The sequence below is a fragment of the Pseudorasbora parva genome, chromosome 15 (genome assembly GCF_024679245.1).
Source record: "Pseudorasbora parva isolate DD20220531a chromosome 15, ASM2467924v1, whole genome shotgun sequence".
In the NCBI taxonomy this organism is placed as follows: Eukaryota; Metazoa; Chordata; class Actinopteri; order Cypriniformes; family Gobionidae; genus Pseudorasbora; species Pseudorasbora parva.
Window position 1 is genome coordinate 29,764,978 of NC_090186.1, and position 15,258 is coordinate 29,780,235.

Consider the following 15,258-nt stretch of genomic DNA (forward strand, 5'->3'; position numbering starts at 1 on the left):
CCGTGTAAGATTATTACTCTGGCAACCTTACAGGTCGGAAATCATATTAGATCGGATTATTCAAAATGTTCAGGGTATCACGGAAGAGACAGATTTATTTAGGATGGGGCGTCAATTACACAAGAGTATGAATACATGAAAGATCGGAATTATTGCGCCGAAGACGGGTTTTGAGCATGTCGTGCCAGTGAGGCAAATTCAGAGGAGACACCATTTGACACGGCTCAGCAGACACTCCAGGATGCGTTGGTCATGTCCAGGCAGGTCCACCATCCGATCCGGACAGGGCCCAGATCCGGGATAAACCTCGGGATAAACAGAGAGACTAACATTAGCGTAGATGCCACTCTTTTTATGATGTAACGAGTACATCAGGTGTTATGGGAAGTGTTCCCGGTTCCGGCTGACCTAGTTAATGCAGCCTAACAATCAGTCAATTGAATTGAATAATGAAAGTTAAAAATGTTCTATGTGTATGCCATAGTAAAGAGATGTGTTTTTAGTCTAGATTTAAACTGACAGAGTGTGTCTGCTTCCCGAACAATGCTAGGAAGACTATTCCACAATTTAGGAGCTAAATAGGAAAATGATCGACCGCCTGCAGTTGATTTAGATATTCTAGGTATTATCAACTGGCCAGAGTTTAGAGACCGCAATCGACGTGATGGGGTATAATGCGTTAAGAGCTCGCTTAAGTACCGGGGAGCTAAACTATTTAGTGCTTTGTAAGTAATAAGCAAGATTTTAAAATGTATGCGATGTTTAATAGGGAGCCAGTGCAGTGTTGACAGAACTGGACTAATATGATCATACTTCCTGGTTCTAGTAAGAACTCTAGCTGCTGCATTTTGGACTAGCTGGAGTTTGTTTATTAAGCGAGCAGGGCAACCACCCAGTAGAGCATTACAATAATCTAGCCTTGAGCTCATGAACGCATGTACTAACTGTTCAGCATTTTGCATTGAAAGCATGTGCCGTAATTTAGATATATTTTTAAGATGATAGAATGCGGTTTTACAGATGCTAGAAACGTGGCTTTCAAATGAAAGATTGGTATCAAAGAGCACACCCAGGTTCCTCACTGACGACGAGGGCTTGACAGAGCAGTCATCAAGTGTTAGACAGTATTCTCGGTTACTACTTGTGGAGCTTTTCTGTCCAATAATTAAAAATTCAGTTTTATCTGAATTAAGTTGCAGAAAATTACTATTCATCCAATTTTTTATATCAGCTATGCATTCTGTTAATCTTGTGAATTGGTAGGTTTCGTCAGGGCGTGAGGAAATATAGAGCTGAGTATCGTCAGCATAACAATGAAAACTAACGCCATGCTTCTTAATGATATCTCCCAGTGGTAGCATATACAGGGTGAAAAGCAACGGTCCTAACACTGAGCCTTGCGGTACCCCATACTGAACTTGTGATCGGTGTGACATCTCTTCATTTACTGCTACAAACTGATAACGGTCAGATAAGTACGATTTAAACCATGCCAAAGCAGTTCCACTAACGCCAACATAATTTTCGATTCTATTCAGAAGAATATTGTGATCGATAGTATCAAATGCAGCGCTAAGATCGAGTAACACTAATAGAGAGATACAACCACGATCAGATGATAAGAGTAAATCATTTGTAACTCTAATTAGAGCAGTCTCAGTGCTATGATATGGTCTAAATCCTGACTGGAAATCCTCACATATACCATTTCTTTCTAAAAAAGAACATAATTGTGAAGACACGGCCTTTTCTAGTATTTTTGACAGAAAGGGTAGATTCGAGATTGGCCTGTAATTGACTAATTCATTAGGATCAAGTTGCGTAGCATTGGTAGCATTGATGTACCCTTCACTGCCTTTATCCCACAACCCTGTGCTTTCCAATCTGTGTCAGTTAAAGGCGGGGTAAGAGCTATCTGGTAACCGTTGTTGGTATTTCAAATCAACAAAACAAACACGCCCCTACCCCCAAAAGGGTCTCGCCCCTATTTTGATAGTGCCGCCCCACACATGTATAACCCAGAGGCATTAACGGCTATGGCAGAATCTCTGTGTATCTAATCCAGGTATTCAATGAAAAAGTTATCCCTTCTATCACAAACACACAAACCGTTCTTGTAAACAACTCGATAGTAACTTACACGAGCAAGACTTTAAAGAGTTAGACTTTAGCAAGAGTTAAACTAACGAACATATTACAATTATGACAAGATTAGAGTTACAGCAATCACAAAAACACACACAAACCGTATGAACAACTCGATAGCACACAAGCACACTGTCCAACTAACGACATATTACAATTGTGACAAGATTAGAGTCATAGCGCTCACAAAAATCACAAACTGTTCTTATGAACAACTCTATAGCACGAGCCGACAGTCCAACTAACAACAAATTACAATTATGACAAGATTAGAGATAGCGATCAAACTGTTCTCATGAACAACTCTATAGAACACAAGAACGACTGTCCAGCTAACGACATATTACAATTATGATTGGATAAGGGTTATGCAGATCATGAAAAGTGTAAGTAAACATATATTAGGAGTATAGTATCTTACTTGTTGGAGACAATGTGTGAGCTGATGCTTGAAGCACACAGTGAGGAGATTTAGATGCTCCATACGGTGTGGAAATTAACGGGTCTTTATCATCGCTGAAGTGAGCCACAATACGATCGCAAATGGACTAACAAGTGAACATGACACACGAGCATAGTCAAGCAGCATATATTAGGCTAGTTCTCGGCTAATGTCCGTCATGTGTGACTCGTGTGTTTTGAATAATGACGTGCACAGAGTAAGCGAGCACTCTTCCCACCATCAATAGTAGACACGCCCCTTACCTGTTGATTGGCTACAAGTTTGTTATTCCACTCGGCCGTGTCCTTTTTCAAAAACAGTTTTGAAATAAGACTTACCCCACCTTTAAGCTATAGAAAAATAAAGATGCCATTTCTGATATGATTAGCGATAAATTACTACTGCAGTGATTAAATATATTAGTTCTCACCAAAGCTCTCTATTTTGCTGTAGATCATTAAATTGTCAGGTTGCCTAAGAAGTCTATTCAAAATTCTGGAGGTACCTTCGTGTACAAAAGCTGCCTGCGGAGTCATTCCCTATAAGGCAGCGAGGAAACAAGGCAGCTGCCCAAGTTTTCAGATGCAGCCACATTCACAGTTGTAAATATGAGTTTTCTTCTTCCAGGAAAGGGGTTTAGCAAAGTTGCCTCTTTTTTCAGGCAGACCGTTAAAGAACGCAACACACACGTCTCCCGTAAATCCTGTAGAATTCAATCAATCAGATGGCAACTTCAAAACTTCTTAAAGGTCTCGAAGCTTTGATTATGTTTACAGTGTGCAATATAACATGAGTTCATGTTTCGCGTGTAAAAAACACAGTATTTTTCACACAATTTACTTATCTGTTTCCTCTGTCCTAAAAACGGCCTGATGATTTCCTTGTTCTATGAAGTCCCTCCTTCAGAAACACGTAACGAGTTCTGATTGGGCCAGCACTTCCCGTGTTGTGATTGGACAGCAGCTTAGCGCACTTTGCCCGGAAAGGTCCCGCCTCTTACCATAACGGGGAGATGCAAGCGCTGAATGTGCACTCTTCTCCACGTGAGAGAGCAACAAGACCACGCCCCCTATTTTGTGTGTTCTTGTGGGCGGAGGGTTAGTCAACAAACGGTTCTAGTGACGTCATTCCTGAAGGAAGTGCAGAGGTGTAGTTCAAACTGGCCGTTCGCTGTAGGCTTTGAAAGGGAACTTCTGTTAAATAAAATATCTTGCTTGGGATTGAACGTTGAGCTTTATAATTTTACAGGTATTATTTATGCTCCAACAGCAACATTACACACTAACTAAAGTTTGAAAGATGGAATCGTGAAGAATGGGACCTTTAAGTGTTTCTAATTCTGTGTGCCATATGCATCCGACGTTGTTTGTGACATCTGTAGCAGAGACTGTGACATATGATGACCTGAAGACTGGATTTCTCCTCCAATACTATACTTTCAATTAAGGCATTTTTGTTTTAGGTGGTTTAGTTTTGTATTTGCAAGTGTATCAGTTGGGGTGGGTGGGTTTCTGAAATCATTTGTGGACATCTTCATTTGGAAAAATAATGTAGTTATAATTACATGAAAATGATTCAAACTACAGTGGTACAGTATGTCCCCATTTGGATACATAGGTAAATGTGTGTGTGGGTGTACAGACTTGACATCTAAAAGTCAGTGCTACAAGAAGGAACATGAAGAGAGAGAGGCAGTCTCATTTGCACTCATTGCAACACATCTGCTATCAGCAGGAATAATCAACAGATGCGATAAGACACCCATCAACAATTCTCAGCAGACACATTCACACACACATACAGATGAACTAACTGTGATGACTAAACTGCAGGCTGCTGGCAATGATACAAAACACCCATCTTTGAGCTTTGGAGGTGGAGCTGTAATGTGCATAACTCAAAAAGATACACAAGGAATTATGCTTAATCTAAAGGAGAGCATTTCAAATAACAGGAAATACAAAGACATTGTTATAAGCTTTATGAATTAAGTATTTAAAAAGTATTCATATACAATAAGCTATGTTCATCCATTGTAAGCCCTGTAACTGACTCAAGGGTCACTTTGAACTTAAAGTTCAACTTTGGAGTCTGAAATATGCTACAGCACTACATTTTTGATGTGTTCAGAGTAAGATATTTTATTACAGAACATCTATCATGGTGATTTGTTAGGATCTCATTTAGAAGAAAAGGCATTACAGAACATAAGACCTATGAAGTCATCACTTTTCAAACATAACTCCCACAATATCTCAAGCACAAAAGTGATGAAGAGAGAAGTGATTGTCAAAGGTTTGAAGGCATGTCTTGTGTGTTGTCAGTGTTTAAAATAAAACTATTTTCCACTTGCAGCAGCATATAGGTAGCCAGCGAGACCTCTGTTTTCTCAGCTCTCCTCATTCTTGGCCAAGTCAGAAAACTATTTTAGGGCTTCCTGTCAATAGCATCTTGGCACAAAGACGGCAAATGGCACTGTATAAGGGCATTCTCTAACATCGACACAAATCATTGCCATCAACCAGACTCTTCAAACACCTCCCTGGTTTTAGACAACTTTAAATGACAGCCGTCAATCATTCCGTCTGATGGGAGAGACAAGCTCTCTGCTCTCTTCCCATTTCTTATGCTTCTGTGGTTAAGGTGCACTTAAGGTTATGCTATTATCTGACGATTCCTCCTAGCTGGTAAGATGCCTCAACTAGGGGTGATGAGACACGGAAGACAGCTGACATTAAGATTAGATAAGGTGAATCTGTGAATCACAGTAAACAGTAGGAGTCACTAACTTGTCATATTTGTGGACTGTAGCATCTAATTTGTTCGGAGTAGATTTTTTGGACCATAAAACGTAAGAATAAGAATAAAGCTTTTCTTTTTACTCCAATTAGCATGTTTTCCCATCAATGTTGGAATCAATGTGGAATTGCCAGGTGGATAAGCCAGTCTGTGATTGGTTCCTGCAAAAGTGTAACAGAAGCAGTAGAAAAGAATGAACAGGTTTCATTCAAGAATAAGTTGTTGGGCGAAATCAAATCGCCTGCAGATCAGGCTGGGTTTACCCAGTCTATATTTTGAGGCAAATGCTGTTAAGTTTAAAATTGGCTATTTGCTGCTAAACAACTGGATGTTGTGTTGTAAGGTAGCCTAGATGCCAGCCAAACTTAGCCCCGCCCACAAAATGTTTAGATCGGGCAGTTCGGTCTGGCCTCGCTCCACCAATCAAATCACTAGGGCGGGCTTTAGACGATGACGGACAGATGATAAACAGTAATGTTATCATCCACGTCATCAAAGGGGCTTGGATTATATTTGTTCAAATCCTAAACGGAGAGCTTGTTTGTATCTGCATTCACCTTCACAATTTCTCTCAAAAATGATGATCATGTTGGGTAAGTACTCTGTGTATCATTAAATTCTTTATTTTTTTACAACACCGGCAAAGATCGTTTATTTCAGCGCGTGCAGGGGGGGGGGGGGGGTAAAATTGTGTTTGGGGGGTAAAATGTGTGTTATGTTGGCAAGGTTGCTAAAAATTTGCACTCATGGGTCTATATATCATATAATAGTCGCTTCAACCCGCCGACATAGAAAACATCCCGCCGGAAAAAAAAACCCCAGACTTGGCAACACAGTGCAGTTGAGCTATGTTGACGTTGCTTCGTTGCTCTGATTGGTTGTAGGTCTATCCAATTGAGGTCTTTCCTGGTTCGGTTGAAACACACCTCATCACAGCCCAATGGAGCAGTCTCAGACTCATATTCTGACTAGAATTGAGTATGACCACGTCAGGCTAGTTGTAAGGCACTGTTCTAACAGAACGCTTTATTTGCATTCAACTGCGCCGTTTTCCCCTTGCTTTTCTACAGTGTTGCCCCTTTTGAAACGTATCATGCCCCTACAGTTTTCTAAAAACTTTTTCCCCCAAAATGTCAATACGTCAAATGTCAAAACTAAAAATGTAAATGTACATTAATTTACATGACAGCAGTGTTTTGGGTGCCTCAAAACGGGTTTCAAAATACACGTTTTTGACAGTTTCCATGTAAACAAAAACGCAAAACTGTGAGACCGATAATGTCATACACATGCCATACGTAGTACATGTTCAATCTGTAGTGTTTAATCACCACCTTATGGTCTAGCAGCAGAATACAGAATTTTTAGATATTTTTCCAAAACGTTGTTGTAGCCTATAAGTTTTATGTTTTGTGTAAACAGCCCCTAAATCTGCATTGTGTGGTACAGCGGTCACATGCGTAGTAACGCAGTAGCTCTCAGAAAATGACGACTTCTACGATCACGTGAATGCTTTTTACAAGTCAGAATATAGTTACGTTATTACGACATGGCATGAACGCACCTATAATGCAGATTTTCCGCTGGACTGGTTTGAGTGCCTGGATATGTAACGAGGCAAATTCTGTACGGTTTATGATTGGTTGTCTGTTGCTAAACACCTGGCCATTGAGTTCTAACTCTGCATCGATTCTTATCTGTATATCTTTATCATAAACGCAGTTATAACCTGCTTCAGAACCAGAACATGGTTTCATGGTTTCAAAATTCCAAGAGTGAAATGCTGCTTAAGGCCATCACAAATGCAGTTATGAAACCTTCTCAATTAAGTGCCGTCATTCAGAGTGTGTTATCAGAGTCTGTACAGAAAGTCCCATCATGAACACAAATGATGCATGATTGCAGATGGGGTTTCTGTCTTATTGCTGTCAGCACACGATCATTTTCTCATTACATAAACAGCAGGGATTTATCTCATGAACTAATATTGGTGTAGGTTCACCTGAATATTTAGGTGTCATATTACTGCTCTGGGGGTCTGTGCACCACACACACATTACTGGTGTAAATTATCAGGGCTTAGTGCAATTATCTTTTAGTAGAAAGTTATTATTTGATATCATCATTGTCTTAACTGAAGGGGGGGGGGGGATTATTTCAAAGTCTTTTTGTGTCTCTCTGGATTAATGTCAATTTGCAATAGTCTTTTCTTCCCTATTGTGACATAATATCTAAAAAAAAAATAGTGGGGTCGGACTTAATTTTGACTATCGCGAATTGATTGGACCAGTGGATTGTTGTTGCTGTGATCTCATGTGAGTGACAGGTTGTCCCGCCCTCACTCCAGTAAACATCGGAAAAGAGATGTTGTTGCCTGCTAGAGATTACATGGGCAACCAATTTAAATAATAATAATGTGCACAGACATTTTGATTAAGATTTAAAGCTGCACTATGTATTTTTTCCATACTCTAGAGGGCGCCTATTCAAAACAAAGGTTTGTAGTTTGATGACGCCAAGTTTGAGCGCAGAATCTTGGGACATGTGGTCTTCACCTCACACCCAGTGGAAAAGAATCAGGATAGAAATCATATTCATGGATGCGATTATTAACGTTACTGTAGTATGTAGCAGAGCAGGACCGAATGTTGTGGAGCTGAGCACGGCTGCTGGAGCGATTGTTGACCAACCACGACTCGCGAGCAACGGGACTTTTATTTTGACGGTCATGAGTACAAGGTAATGCAGCCTCTGTTTATCATATTAAATACATGTGTTTAAAATGATGTTATGACATTAGTCTGCGCGTTCGCTCGTGGCTGCTGTAACACTTTTTCACACTAAGGGTAAAGCATTTCTGCCAAATAAAACAAACCAGAAACCAAGGGTAAGGCAGATATGATGCAATTGACAGATGACTCCATTAGATGTCCCAGTTTCTTGGTTAAAAATAGCCATTTTCTCACAATTTACAAATAGTTTGAAACATTTGGGATATTGTAAGAACTAAACTGAACAAAATATATAACACTGGCCTAGTGTTTTGGATATTTTACTGCAAAAATACTACATAGTACACCTTTAAAGCCATAATTATCTTACCTCCACTGAGCCCAACGTGACACACAAGCAATACAAAATCAATCACTGTTGCCCTTGTTAAGTTCTTTTGAAAGTATGAGAAGTCAAAGACATGGGAAACAAACATTATGATGGTATGACACTACAATTAATAGTGAGTCCTTGAGGCCATAAACCAGAATAGGCCACGTCTGGCTAATGATTCTTTATCGTGGTGTGTGGCACACAGGGACTACAATTAAATCTTGTGCATTTCCCCAAGTACTTCCTCATACCTTATATGAAGCTTACTGGATTGTCATGTTTTGTGCCTGCATGTGTAAATTCTGTCTGTGGCTTAGTGGATTAGCTTCCTTGTATGATTTCTGGGGATGTGAGGGCTGCAATAGCTGGAAGAGAACAGATTGCAGACTGAGGAGAACAGGGAGCACACACACACACACACACACACACACACACACACACACACACACACACACACACACACACACACACACAATCTCCCTGACCCGACTTTACTTCAGATGTTTTGCTTTACAGACAGAGAGAAAAACACCCGAACTCAAGTTTGTGTGTCTGTGTTTGTTTTAGGGATGAGAGAACAACATAACAGAGAGAGAGAAAATGGACAGAGAGAAAGATTTAACCTCAATTATCCTTATGAGCAGAGACATCTTACGAGTAGCTGTGAGTAATGGTCTAACATCAACTGGATTGGAATAATATCTCCTGGAGCAGACCTCCCAACACCCCTACAAAAACAGAATACACAAAGGACTGCAATCCTATCAACAAATAAGGACACTTGCTGGAGTGGAAACTAATGCATCAATGGCATCAATTTATCCATGATAAAGAAAAGAAAAAAGTCCTTCACCTAATTATTGACTCATCCTGTAATATGCAATTTTGTCAAATCAAATGTTCTGTACATTGAGAATGTTCCCTAATACCACTTGAAACTGATTTGCAAGTAGTCAATGGCGGTTCATTGCTGTGACATAACTAATGCGTATTGGCTATTAAAAAGGGATTCTCAATATGTCCTGCTCTAATAGAAAATGTCAACCCAGTAAAGAGAAATGTGCTCATCAAGTCATTTCATGAGGTCCTTAACACACATCTTAAACCACAGACACATAAGCTGCATCCCAAGGCAGTAAGTTCAGCATTATGTATGTGGGCTCTCAGTTTTCCTGTCGTTTAATACATATCACTGATACTGATTTTTTTTTTTTTTTTTTTACTATTCCCAGTTCAAAGGCTCTTTCAAATGCGTCCTCAAGATGCACCCTTCGTTTTACCGGCCAATAAAGGATACAAGGGGGATGGATCCTTCATGGCCTAGCCTACCCCAGAATTCATTGCATACCACCCAGTGGGCATTTGATGTCAATTTAACATTAATATGACATCAAACACTGATTTCAAAATTACGTCTCAAAATAGGTGAAAAGAATGAAATGAAAAGTCATATTGATTTCAAGGTGCCAGCTGGGCAGTGATGACAGGATTTTTTTTTAAAGAAATTGCCAGATCACACTTTTAAATGTAGGTATTGTGTTTAAACTTACTCTAATATTCAAACATACAAATGTACTTTAAAGCGGCTCAAATGTTGACATATCTTACTAAGATGAGATTTTATATAGTTTATACTGTATATCGTACATAAATGGACCCAGGTGAACATACACCGATATTAATGTTGTGTTGGTCCCCCTTTTGCTGCGAAAACAGCCCTGACTCATCGAGGCATGGGCTCCACTAGACCCCTTAAGGTGTGGGATCTGGCACCAAGACTGTTAGCCGCAGATCCTGTTGTTGTAAGGTAGGGCCTCCAAGGATCGGACTTGTTTGTTCAAACCAACCGGATCTCTTGAAGCCGATATGGAAGTAACTTAAACTGCAATTAATCAACTGGCCAATAGAGAAAGGCTCCAAAAGGGAGCAGAATCTCATTGAGAGCCATGATAAAATGGCCAACTTTATATATTTTTATCCTGGTACAAATTTTAGTTTTGGTCTGTACGCTTATTTTGCCCTTCATGACTGTGACCCAACTGTGAGGGGGGTGATTTTTTTTAATATAATTGATTCGTTTACATTATATAATGCTTTAAAGTTCTGAATAATTAACAGTGTGACCTCTTTGAGTGACAGGTGGATAGCCATTTGTCTGCTGATTGTTAGTCATCACGTCACCTCAGCTCCAGCAACGTCCTGCCTTTTTGCCTATTATCAGTTATCCGGGAGTGACTCGCTATAACGCGCAGCCAAGATGGCAGACACTTTTCAGAATCTTATGGGTGATGTCATGGAGACATCCATATTTTTTCTGTCTATGCTTCAAACTCAAACTCGTTGTTGTGCTCCTCAAAGCCTTCCTGAACCATTTTTGCTTTGTGGCGGGGCACATTATCCTGCTGAAAGAGGCCACAGCCACCAGAGAATAACGTTTTCATGAAAGGGTGTACATGGTCTGGAACAATGCTTAGGTAGGTGGTATGTGCCAAAGTAACATCCACATGTATGGCAGGTCCCAAGGATTCCCAGCAGAACATTGAACAAAGCATCACACTTTCTCTGCCGGCTTGTTTTCTTCCCAAAGTGTATCCTGGTGCCATGTGTTCCCCAAGTAAGCGACGCACTCAGCCATCCACGTGATGTAAAAGAAAATGTGATTTATCAGACCAGGCCACCTTCTTCCATTGCTCTGTGGTCCAGTTCTGATGCTCACATGTCCACTTTTGGCATTGGACAGGGCTCAGCATGGGCACCCTGACTGGTCTGCGGCTATACAGCCCCATACGCAATAAACTGCGATGCACTCTATATTCTGATACCTTTCTATCCGAACCAGCATTAACTTATTGGGGAATTTGAGCTACAGTAGCTTGTCGGTTTGATCGAACCAAATGGGCCAGCTTTCACTTCCCACGTGCATCATAGAGCATTGGCTGCTCATGACCCTCTCACCGGTTCCCCACTGTTCCTTCCTTGGACCATTTTTGATAGATACTGACCTCTGCAGATTATGACCCTTGTCAAACTTATTTAAATCCTTACACTTGCCCATTTTTCCTGCTACTAACACATCAACTTTGAGGACAACATTTTCACTTGCTACCTACTAACACTCGTCAACGGCAGCTGTCACAGTTGAAACCTCTGTAAACTAGACCGTCCCATTCAACAACGCTCGGTCCTTCGAAGGATGCAGCCTCTGAATTTTGACACAGCTATAGTAAAACATTAAATGGACATCATATACAGACTGTACCTAAAAGCCGCTGGCCACCAGCAGATGACCTTGGTATTGCAAAGATGGATGTTTTATATTATATTGGAGTTAGCCTGCTAAGCCAGACCCACATCAAGATGTTTGGTCTGGAAACTCACCATTGACAGGGCTCAATCCGAGGGGCGGGATAAACGGTTGTCTTTCAAACTCCCTCTGAACGGCGTGCACGCAATTGAATAGCGCTACAACCAACCAGAGCAACGAAGGTGAAGCAGAGCTAGTTGAAAGATTAAACCTTTGCCGTATCCGTTCGGCAAAACTCAGAACACATCTTCCCTTCTTAAGAATGACTTTAGTGCCGTTCTCTGTTCTTTTCTCAGAGAAAAGCTTAACTCCAAGTCTTCCAGAGTCGCAGCCAAAGCGGATTCGAAAGACCGCCGTTCGCTAGTTTCTGTGTTTACTGGAAGCATGCAAGTGCAACTCGGCTGTCGTCATTATGTTAAGCACCACCCACCGACTCTATACACGATGTGATTGGCCCGACCAGAGTTTGGCGTTTACATCCCAGAAGTGTATTGAGAGTTGCTAGACGACACTCGCGGCAGATTAGATTTGCTGCCGCTAGGGTGCGTCTAGATTTCTAGGCTATATTGGAGTGACTTCAGATCCTGAAACATCCCAAACGCTGGTAAAATAGCAATAAAATAACTACTTTATCACAGCTTAATACAGTTATCTTTTCCTATAATAAAGGTCATTTCTTTTTTGTGATATTTTTCAAGTGTTGATTTACAGTATTTATTTTGTTTAAACACATTACATTGTCATTGTCATTTAGGAATAAGCAAGAACGTTGGAACTATAATTTTCCAGAGCTACATTTGCCGTGTCTTCTGGGAAGCAAAATCAGCCACTATGTGACAGCCTATCCTTCAGAGCTACTCAAATCAATCCTGACAGTAACCATTTAAATAAAGATTCACAGAGTAAGATAACCTGACAGTGAGAGGTGACTCTGCATGCTAATCTTGCAAACTGGATTCGCTTGCTACAAAGGAATCTTAATATTGATATATTTTCAAAAAGGACAGACAATGCAATACTCTTAATGAAAAGAAGTGTTATATTAGACTGACTGACTACTTTATTGCTATGAAGTTGTGGTCAATCCTATCACTTCTTTTTGCCCCCACTTCTACGTCCACTTGACTGGACCACAATAGGGGTTTTCTCTAGCTCAACCTGTTCGACAGTTTCGATAGGTTGCTCGTCTTTTTTTTTATATGACTGGCCCTCGAGGTTGCGCGTCTGCAGCATCTTTTGCCGATATGCATCCATCGTGTCCTATAACAAGAACACAAAATGCTTTCGCTTGCAACTATTTCAGCACCATATATATTTTTTCAATGACATGACTAGAGTACTATGGTACAGATACATAAAAACATTTGTTTAGTGTGGTATAAATCTGCAATTATAGTATCAACTCACAAACCTGAAAGCCAATGTAAGTCTCCAGCTGTCGTTTCATCAATTCTTTACGTGTAATTTTTTCCTGTTTACGCTGTTCCAAAATATTGTCCCAGATCAGACGGAAACTTTGGAACTTCTCAGAGCGTTCCCTCCTTTGCTCCTCCTCCACCTTTTCATCCTTTAGACGAGGCTGTGGCAAAGACTTCCTTTAAACAAAAAGAGAGGTGAACAATGAGAGAAAGAGAAGGACGTATACACTACCGTTCAAAACTTTGGGGTCAGCTTTTTTTTATTTTTATTAATTACACTTTTATTCAGCAAGGAGGCAATAAATTAATCAAAAATGACAGTAAAGACTTTGACATTGTTACAAAAAATCTATTTAAAATACATATGGTTCTTCTGAATTTTCTATTAATTTAAGAATGTAGGGAAAAATCTATCATGGTTTGAATAAAGGTATTAAGCACCACAATTGTTTTCAACAATGATAATAATAAAAAAGGTTTCTTGAGCACCAAATCAGCCTATTACAATATTTCTGAAGGATCATATGACACTTAAGACTGGAGTAATGGCTGTTGAAATTTCAGCTTTGCCATCACAGGAATAAATTACATTTTAAAATATATATTCAAATGGAAAAGTTATTTTAAATTGAAAAATATTTTATAATGTTACTGTTTTAATAAAACATTTTATCAAATACATGCAGCCGTAATAATCATAGGATATTTCTTTAAAAAAATCTTATTGACCTCAAACCTTTGAATATAATATAATATAATATAATATAATATAATATAATATAATATAATATAATATAATATAATATAATATAATATATGTGTTGTACCTGATAAATGGTGTATAATCAATATAACTTTTGTCAGCGTTTTGTGTGAAATCTCCACTCTGTTGGGACTGAGGTTGTGTGTCTAAAAAATCCAAACATTGAAATTCACACATGCACATATTATGCCATGCACTAAACATGCTCATATAAAACTATTTCATGTTTGAGTCTGTGTCTGTCTTTGTGTGTAAACCTGTCTCAGCTGTGACAGGTTCTTTACTCTCTGCACGTTCTTGCAGGTCTTTGAGATAGCGCAGTCGGGTCTGATGTGCCTTCAAAACAAACCAATTATTTACACATGCAGAATAGTTTGAACACACAGAGCTGAATTACTTCTAGTGCATTTTCAGTTATGTAGTACCTTTGCTGCTCTGCCGGGCTCTGCTGCTTCCCAGGCCAGTTTCATGGCTCTGATCTCCTCCAGTCTCTCAGTGTCTTTCTTCACTTCTATACTTCCTTCCTCACTGTGGTCACTCACTACACGCAGGATCCAGTGGGGCTTACTCGCATCCAAATTCTGCACACACAAAAATACTGTAATATTGTATTGTAAGTAATAATAATACAGCTTTTTTTCTATTCTAATATGTCATTTATTCCTGTGATGGCAAAGCATACTGATCCTGCTGATATGGTGCTCAAGAAACAATTCTTATTATTATCATCAATGTTGAAAACTCAAAATCTTTTAACATTATAAATGTCTTTACAGTCATTTTAATCATTTTACTGCATCCTTGCTTATTCCCATCTTAAAAAAAAATATTAAACCCACATTTTGTAACAATAGTGTATGCTAGTTGTAACTAAAATATGTATCTTTCTTACAAAGATACACTGCCAAAGATGCAATGTATAAAAGCTTAACCTTAAATGTATAAATTAAAACATGATATATTACCAAGTTAAAAAAAGAGAAATTTGCACTTCTGTGTAGAACATTTAACAATATTCATGAGAGAATTTCTTTCTGCAAGAGAATATGAGGGCGAATTATTTAACTATATGGTGGGACTTGATACCGACATTGAAATATACAGTGGCACCCCTGGTAAATATGAACAAAGATGGCTGTAAAAATAAATCTGCATTGTTTATCCATTTGAGTTGTCATTCAAAAAATGTGCAAAAACAGAGAGTAGCTGTAGGAAAATAGCTAAGCATTGAAGATTCCCGTTTCCACCATCAGGGCAATAATTCAGAAGTTTCAATCAACTA

At 39.3% G+C, this 15,258-nt stretch overlaps 1 protein-coding gene across 2 annotated transcripts in view; it reads right to left on the bottom strand.

Annotated features, from left to right (window-relative positions):
• Positions 1-12,499: 12,499 nt before the first annotated feature.
• Positions 12,500-15,258, bottom strand: part of adgb (androglobin) — a 54,029-nt gene continuing 51,270 nt past the window's right edge. Inside the window, exons 31-35 of one of the 2 annotated variants that reach the window (XM_067418609.1) lie at positions 14,402-14,557; positions 14,234-14,312; positions 14,041-14,122; positions 13,207-13,390; positions 12,500-13,055 (exon numbers count right to left, since the gene is read on the bottom strand). In XM_067418609.1, the coding sequence (XP_067274710.1) occupies positions 12,885-13,055; positions 13,207-13,390; positions 14,041-14,122; positions 14,234-14,312; positions 14,402-14,557 (672 nt within the window). In that variant the 3' untranslated portion in view covers positions 12,500-12,884. Of the gene's footprint in view, positions 13,056-13,206; positions 13,391-14,040; positions 14,123-14,233; positions 14,313-14,401; positions 14,558-15,258 lie in introns of those variants that run through there. The other variant, XM_067418611.1, reaches the window with a different exon arrangement.